We start from the raw sequence: 9,105 nt of genomic DNA on the forward strand, positions 1-9,105 counted from the left end.
CATTGTCTCCCAAGTGTGAACAACATTCCTCTTTCCAGCAAAACAGCTTGGGCTTCTCTTTAATCTTTAACAGCCAACATCACTCAGACGACTTGTCATGCAGATGCAAGAACAGATCACATGACACCCCCCTTTATTTTACCCTGAATTAAAGACAGTTCCAAAACGTAAGAATTTTATAAAACTCGTGATTGTAAGTCAGTTTTTGACACCTTACATTTGTTTCAAAACATTTTCAAGTTTAAATTTCTTGGATTTAAAACATTCCTGCCTGAACCGTATTTTCTGACTTCAGCTTCTTTAGTGTCACCCTCCCACTTCCACTGACATCCAACTATTGCATTTGCATCCAGCTCTCTGAAAACCCCATATTTCTCTCCATCGCTCATGCATCCTTTATAGCTCTTCTTAAAACCACACTTTTGGCCAGTCTGCCAAATACTTCCTCCTCGTGTTCACATGCACCTGGGAAGTGGCTTTGGATGTTTTTGATGTTAATAGTGTTAAATAATGCAAGCTTTTTGCTTTTTTCATTAAGAAATTTGACATAGCAAACACAATCTAGTATGCCTAGAACTGAGGAAATTAACAGCTTTTCAGGTTGAAAAGGACAGAAAATGGAGTTAATAGCAATGCCATTCTGGGTTTGAAGGTTGTACAGTTTGCAACTAAAGTTTTTTCACATCTCTGATGAAGGGACATGTGCTTCCCAGCTTGTTGGGTTATATATGAGCACCGGGCAATATGTGGCATGTTCAGTCAGCTATTAGAAATACTAATCTTGTCTCAGAGGTAACAATATTGCATGGCAGAGGTCAGACACAACTTTGTAGGAAAAGGAAGGAAGATCAGTGAATGAGCTCTAGAGCCAGCCAAGTATCTATAAGAAAATGGGAATTGCTGAATGAAAAGACAAAAGTCTATCTAGTTTACCTTGCAACATCCTTATAGTTACATGATACAACAATAATGGAGTTATTAACTAATTATAGCAAATAGTCTTTTATCAAGTCTACAACAGAACCAAATATGTAAGAAGCCTCAGAACACCAGGTTAAAGTCCAACAGGTTTATTTGGAATTACACTGCCATGCTCTGAAAGCTCATGATTCCAAAAATAAACCTGTTAGACTTTAACCTGGTGTTCTGAGACTTTTTACTGTGCTCAACCCAGTCCAATGCTGACAACTCCACATCAGAACCAAATGTGGTGCATGGATAGGTGGAGAGTTCTGGGAACCACAGGTCCAAAGTTCCAACCGGACTATACTCACCACATATTTCACCTGATGCCTCAAATTACATTATTTTGAATACAGTATATAAGTAGCAAAATTGACAATGGCCCGGGAACCAAAAATCCACTTACTTAGGAATGCGTTTTTTTTCTAGCAAGAGGGAGTGGTCAGAGAGGTAGAAGTCCAGGAGGAGCCTGAAGACATACAGCAGGAAGTCCAAATGCAGATTGCAGAAGAGGCCGTAACCACATGCAGAGAACATCATGAACCATCAAGTAATAAAAAAAATTTCAATCTTCAAGAAATCTATTTGATTCTTAATTCCATGTTTCACATGAACCTCCTCCTACCATCTTCAAATTCTATAAGCATTATCTTCTTTTCTCCCTTGTGTTTAACTAGTTTTCCCTTTTGTCCAATGAGACACTGGTTGAATGCCATAAATACTTGGCTACCTTACCCTGTAACCTGGATCTGTTAAGTTCCTTGACATTTCTATCTGATTTCAAATGAAACTTAAATCGGCAGTTTTCTTTTGAAGAATTCTTAACTTCTATATGGATCAAGTTTGTCTTGGGTCACTAGCCAGAATACTCAAAAGATGCTTGTTCTTTGCTGAGTGACTCAACCTCTACTTCTCACCTTTCTCTGTCATTACCTTTCTGTGCCTTTTCTGACTTCCCCTATCCAAAACACTCATCTTAGTGTTAGAATCAAGTGCCAGAAGTAGGAATTAAGACTCTTGGTAAGAGAATGATTTGCAGGAAGCCAGATACATGAACTGAACTGTTCAAATATGTCATTTTTCTGTGCAGTTAACAAACAAATATGTTTGAACAGCAACAGGACAAGCAAAGACATTCTGGAAGAAATGCAAGGAAGCACAATGTGTGGAGAAGATCTTCATGAAAATCCAGAATAAACTGAATTCCATTCAGCAAAATATAATTAATGAAAAAGCAACAGAGAAAGGTATGTTAGCATTGAGTGTCTGGGCTGTAGTCAGATGTGAATGATTTTCTTCTATTGAATCCAAATAAATAAATTGATGTCTTTAAGCAAAAATAAAGTGAATTGTGCAAGAGGTTATTTAGTTTAATCAGATGACATCACGTTTCTGTAGCTTTGTACTATCGTATTAATTACTCCATATTAACAATGTGCCATAATAATTTTTCTGATCTGCTATAGCTTTGGCAGCCCTCTTGTGCATGGTGACTGGTACAGAACATTGCAGAGAAGTGCAAAACTCTGATCTCCCAATTCCATCACCATCACCATCTATGGGATTACTAAATTTGTTTTCAGTTTCTGGAACAACAGTTGCCTTCAAGTTCTGTTCTATTTCCAGATGACTGTTAATTCAATTCCTAAACCTCTCATCATTTCAAGCCATATTTATACACAGTAAATTAGCACCCATACCACAGAAGGACTCGCACTGTGGTGGGTGGGGGAGAGAACATAGAACATTACAGCGCAGTACAGGCCCTTTGGCCCTCCGTTGCACCGACCAGTGGAACGAATCTAATGACCCTCTAACCTAAACTATTCCAATGTTATCCATATGCCTATCCACTGACCATTTGAATGCCCTTAAAGTTGGCGAGTCCACAACTGTTGCAGGCATGGCATTCCACGCCCTTACTACTCTGAGTAAAGAACCTAACTCTGACATCCGTCCTATAATTATCACCCCTCAATTTAGAGCTATGTCCCCTCGTGTTAGCCATCACCATCCGAGGAAAAAGACTCTCACTGTCCACCCTATCTAATCCTGTGATCATCTTGTCTGCCTCAATTAGGTCACCTCTTAACCTTCTCTCTAACGGAAACAACTTCAAGTCCCTCAGCCTTTCCTCATAAGACCTTCCCACCATACCAGGCAACATCCTGGTAAACCTCCTCTGCACCCTTTCCAGTGCTTCCACATCTTTCTTATAATGTAACAACCAGAACTGTATGCACCAGAGTTTTGTACAGTTGTAACATGACCTCACGGCTCTGAAATTCAATCCCTCTACCAATAAAAGCTAACACACCGTACGCCGCCTTAACAACCTTATCAACCTGGGTGCCAACTTTCAGGGATCTATGCACATGTACACCGAGATCTCTCTGCTCGTCGACACTACCAAGAGTCCTTCCATTAGCTCTATATTCTGTACTCCTGTTACTCTTACCAAAGTGAATCACCTCACACTTTTCCGCATTAAACTCCATTTGCCACCTCTCAGCCCAGCTCTGCAGCTTATCTATGTCCCTCCGCAAACTGTAACATCTATACTCACTGTCTACAACTCCTCTGACTTTAGTGTCGTCTGCATATTTACTAACCCATCCTTCTACACCCTCATCTAGGTCATTTATAAAAATGACATACAGCAGTGACCCCAAAACAGATCCCTGCGGTACACCACTAGTAACTGAACTCCAGGCTGAATATTTCCCATCAACCACCACCCTCGGTCTTCTATCAGCTAGCCAATAGAAGGTGGGTGCCAATAGGGGTGGGCTACAGTCAATTGCACATTGTGCTAGTCAATGGTAGGGTCGACAACATTCATTAGTGTGTCACATCGGCATCTTACAGCACTGCATCGAGCATTGCTTCAGTAATTCTGAAAGGGTAATTTTTCAGTTTTCTATTCTAGGCAGGAATGGCAATTATTCGACACAATGCTGTCATTTAAACTGTACCCAGGTCAGGTTTAGTTTTGGGATTTGCAACAGAAATTTGATTCAACAGTCTGGGTTGGGTAGGAGCCAATTGTCCGAAACGTTGAGTATTATTTGCTGAAAATCTCGATTGTGAAACTTGCTCTTCCTGGGACTTCTATACTGCAACCAATTCCTGTTTCATTTGCAGCTCAACTCCAGAGATTGGTTCTGATTTTCTCACCAATTACTAAGGGTCTTCTTTCATTCCTTCCCATTACTCCTCCACTTGTAACAAACGAGAAAGTGCAACTTAAAACCATCCAAACATATAGGCCCAATACAAAGTGCTCTTAAGGAATGGGTCAGGAGCAGCTTATTTGAGGTCCTTGGGGGAGGCGGCATTGTTTTTATAAGTTGTCATATTACAATATCAAATGTAGATTGATGTTAATGAACTACAGTTACAACACTTTTACAGTGAAATAAACTTTAATATTTGTGAGAACTTTTATTCTACACTTTTGTGTAACTTCATAAGAACATAAGAACTAGGAGCAGGAGTCCGCCATCTGACCCCTTGGGCCTGCTCCATCATTCAATAAGATCATGGCTGATCTTTTCGTGGACTCAGCTCCAATCACCATAACCCTTAATTCCTTTACTGTTCAAAAATTGATATATCCTTGCCTTAAAAACATTCAACTACTTCAATGGGCAGGGAATTCCACAGATTCACAACCCTTTGTGTGAAGAAGTTCCTCCTCAACTCGATCCTAAATCTGCTCCCCCTTATTTTGAGGTCATGCCCCTAGTTCTAGTTTCACCTGCCAGTGGAAACAACTTCCCTGCTTCCATCTTATCTATTCCCTTCATAATCTTATGTTTCTATAAGATCTCCCCTCATTCTTCTGAATTCCAATAAGTATGGCCCCAGTCTACTCAGTCTTTCCTCATTTTCCAACTCTGGAATCAACCAAGTGAATCTACTCTGTACCCCCTCCAATGTCAAACATAGGTAGTGACTGCTGGTGAGCCTTTTTTGATTATAGAGAGATATCTGACTCAACCCCACTCAACATCTACATTTTCTACTAGTTGGTGTAGGGAGAGAACCAACTGGAGTGGAAACACCTGGCCATTCTCTTTCCAAATTTCTAACTCGTCAAGTCAATGAAATTAATGTTGGTGCCCCAACTGCTAGCTGGCTGAGATTAGATTGATGTGTAATAGATAATAGGGAGCACAAAACTTCAGCTACTTTAGAAAAAAAATTAAATAAATCTAGAGAGAAAAGTGGAATAAGTTTAAGAAACGTTGGGATTTTCATTCACTAGCATAGTGCAAATGATTGCCTGTTTTGTGATTGATCAGTGTTATCTGTGTTTCCAGCACAGTGGGATTATCTGTACCTATAAATTGCAACTCAGGAAGTTTAAATCCATCACTTATTTTTACTTCCTGTTAACCATGTTCTTTCAGACTATGACACAGCACAAGCAATACTTCTGACTGTGGATCCATTTCAAGACTTTTTGTCAGAATTTCAATCGGGTAAGCATTGCATTGTATGAGAGCAAAATACTGTTGCCTGCTAAATATCTGGAAACACTCAGCATCAGAGAGCATTGTGGGGACATGGAATAGGTCAATATTTAGCTCAACCAATATCCAAAAATTGAATCTTATCATCTCATTGCTGTTTGTAGAGCCCTGTTGTTTATCAATTAGCTGCCACATTTTCTGTAGTGACTATATTTCAAATTGACGTTATTCACTGGTTCTTTGGGATGTCCTGAAAGGTACTATATAAATGCCTTTATTTAACAAAATCCTCACTCCCATTGTTTTCTCCCTTAACAGAAATACATCAAAACCTGCAACATCTTGAAGAAGAAAAAATATTTTTGCAAAGAAGAGAATGTCTTGTTGAGGAGATGAGAAAGCTAGCTGGATCACTGAATCAGAAGTCTCACAAGGAGAAATGACTGCACCAAGTTTACCACCATCCTATCTGTCCCACGCTGAAGCTATATTTGTTATTAGAAGTAATGAAATTTTGTACATAAGAGCACAGTATCAAACTGTGCATGTACATTCTGGGGCTTTTAAATCCCAAGTCGCCGAGTAGATTTGAACCAGTGGCGGAGCAAGAAAGGAGGTGGTCAACTTGCCATCCTGGGAGCTTATGTTGATAGGGATTTTCACTGGCTGAGATACATCTAGTCTGAATTGGCAGGAGCCTTTTACTTCATGCAGAATGGGATCCTACAACATTCATTGCACCCTAATATGACTTTAATGACAAAGTGGATGGTTTGTGATGGACTTCTGGCTTCATCAATCCTTTGTGCAGCAGGATATTTTTCTGGGCTGCATCCCCATGGACCTTCCTACCAGTTTGACCTCTGGTCATCTGATATCACACTGACCTGAAGCACAGTGTTTAGGGCAGGTCAAAATGAACCATCTTTGCCAACCAACCACATGATAATTACAATCTATTCTACAATATCTAAGCACGTTATCACAGACTGTTATCTGCTTGACCATCCGAATCGGCAATTAACCTAGTGCCTTTTACCTTCTCTGCAAAACCCTGCACACACTTCCTTTTCAGATAATCCTTTTGAATGTTTCCATTGAACCTGTCTCCGTTGTACGTACAGGCAGTGCTTTTCAGATCATAACTCTGTGAAAAAGCTTTCCCTCATGGTGCTTTTCTTGCCATTTACTCCAAATCTGCACTTTGTCCTTCTCTTTCTACCTTGTCAATCCTTCGACGAGTAAGAACACTTTCTTCCTTTGTCTACACTCCTCCTGTTATACTCAGTGAAGCTCAGAAGAATGAGACGTGATCATATTTTTCTGAGGGGTGATTGATAGGGTAGATGCTGAGAGGATGTTTCCCTCATGGGGAAATCTAGAACTGAAATCACCTATTTAAGCTTGAGATGAGAAAGAATTTCTTCTGCGGGTGAGACTGCAAAATCTTGTTCGTATACAACAGCAAATCTAATTCATCCAATGCTTGGTAAGTTACTCAGTTTGGAGAGAGAATGTAATGCCTTGTTTCACAACACTGGCTGCTTGCCTGACTCTGCAACTACACTGTTACCAGCAAGATTTACATGCTAAAATGTTTACATTACTAATTTGTATGTTAAAATTTGAGTTAAAAGCACAACCAAAAAGCTAAACTGAATGTACATTGCAGTTAGATGGTTTATGCTTGCCAAGTACAGAACTAAGACTGCAGCATAGCAAACAGCAATGTCAAGTTTATGAATGCTAATCTTTTTCGTTTGTCAGTTGAATGCTTTCACTGTAATATCACAACTTACAAGAGTGCGGACTTTATGGTTGTCTTTTGTACAATCATTACAGGAGTAAAATTTTATTCTGTTCCTCTACTGTTAAGAAGAGGTTCCTATGATGTAGTATTCCTTTACCTGGTGTGACCTTACTCCTAGTTGGCTTATTTTTACATAGGAAATGCGTCTCTTTCTGGTAGAGAATATCATACACAAAGTGGTTATTTCTAATTTAAAATCACAATCTTAAAGTAAATGAGGCCATTTGTAGCTATGCTAGCTCTTTGAAAGAGCGAAGTTCTTAGATTTTAATTTTGTGGTGTTTTAAGATTAGCCTTTTTTTAAACAATACAAAAAATATTTTTGATAAAAAAATCCTGATGTTCCGTACTCTTATGTAAACAGATGCACTGAGGTTGATTCCTTGGAGTTCATTTTCTAAATAAAGTTAATGTTAATGAGAATTTTGTCTGAAGATTATCTTGTGTACCATGACAAAAGACAGGAATCCAGTAAAAAAGAGTTTGGAAAATAATGCTTTCAAAAAGAATTGTGTAGGGGATGCAATAGAACACATCTTCTAGCAGTACCTACTTGGGGTTTCTCTTCCATTTAAAAATAGCTTGTCTGCTAAATTTATATATGTCAGTTAAAATTAACATGGTATGGTGTAAAAATACAAGACTTCTATTCCATTGAAGTAAAATGGTCGAAAGCTTCAAGTTTTTAAGGTGTTCAGATTACCAACGACCTGTCCTGCCTTCCCCCATGTCAACACTACAGTTAAGAAAACTCGTCAACACTACAGTTAAGAAAACTCATCAACACCTGTACTTCTTCAGAAGACAAAGGAAATTTGGTAGGTCCACGACAGCTCTCACCAACTTTCACAGATGCACCATAGAAAGCATTCATTCTGGGTGTATCACAGCTTGGTATGGAACTGGCTCTATCCAAGACCGCAAGAAATTACAAAGGGTCCTGAACGAGTCCCAGTCCTTCAAACAAGTTTCCCACCCATTGACACTGTCTATACTTCCCGCTGCCTCGGACAAGCAGCCGGTATAATTAAGGATCCCATGCACCCCGGACATTCTCTCTTCCAATTTCTTCCATTGGGAAAAAGATACAAGAGTCTGAGGACACATACCAACCGACTCAAGAATAGCTTCTTCCCTGCTGCCATCACACTTTTGAATGAATCTACCTCGCATTAAGTTGATCTTTCGCTACACCCTAGCTATAACTGAAACACTACATTCAGCACAAACTCTTTTTCTTCTCTATGAAAGTTATGCTTTCTCTGTATAGTGCACAGGAAACAATACTTTTTCCCTGTATGCTAATACATGTGACAATAATAAACCAAATGATCTTAAGAAAGGTCAATGGTAAGGCTCGGTATCTTTTTCTAATTAAATCAGTGTTTGTCAATAAGACTGTGCCAACCGTTTTGGTATGTGGGATACAGCCTCTGTGAAACCAAGTTATTTGACTCCCACACACACTAACTCACTTTTATGACAGTGTCGTTGCCACACATTGATAGGAGCTGGGGATGATCCAAATCAAATGTGTTCATCAGCCTGCCATCTTCTCCAAAGCTTTTATTTCCTGTTCTACCTTCCTGATCATCAGCTTTCTCATCTTTTCATTCTACAATATCATGCTTCTAATTATTTAATGCTATTATTTCTGCCATTTAATTTTCTTACTTGAATACAAATCCAATTTTTATTTGTGCTTTTCTCTTCATTTGTTCTTTCTATTTTAAATGTTGTTGTTCTGTAATATCTTCCATGTTCCTGCAGTGCCTCCACGCCTGAAACATCAATACAGTTGCTGACAGATCCTATACTTTCCATTTTAGTTTCAGATTTTCAAACTTGTTTTTC

General features: G+C 39.1%; 1 protein-coding gene across 1 annotated transcript in view; it reads left to right on the top strand.

Moving 5' to 3' along the window:
* Positions 1-7,674, top strand: part of LOC145352889 (uncharacterized) — a 140,424-nt gene extending 132,750 nt beyond the window's left edge. The window contains exons 36-39 of the mRNA XM_080203190.1: positions 1,393-1,513; positions 2,079-2,210; positions 5,379-5,450; positions 5,760-7,674. Of these exons, the coding sequence (XP_080059316.1) occupies positions 1,393-1,513; positions 2,079-2,210; positions 5,379-5,450; positions 5,760-5,884 (450 nt within the window). The 3' untranslated portion in view covers positions 5,885-7,674. The remainder of the gene's footprint in view (positions 1-1,392; positions 1,514-2,078; positions 2,211-5,378; positions 5,451-5,759) is intronic.
* The last annotated feature ends 1,431 nt before the right edge of the window (positions 7,675-9,105 follow it).

Source organism: Carcharhinus amblyrhynchos, chromosome 15, assembly GCF_965287045.1.
Source record: "Carcharhinus amblyrhynchos chromosome 15, sCarAmb.v2.hapA, whole genome shotgun sequence".
NCBI classification, from domain to species: Eukaryota; Metazoa; Chordata; class Chondrichthyes; order Carcharhiniformes; family Carcharhinidae; genus Carcharhinus; species Carcharhinus amblyrhynchos.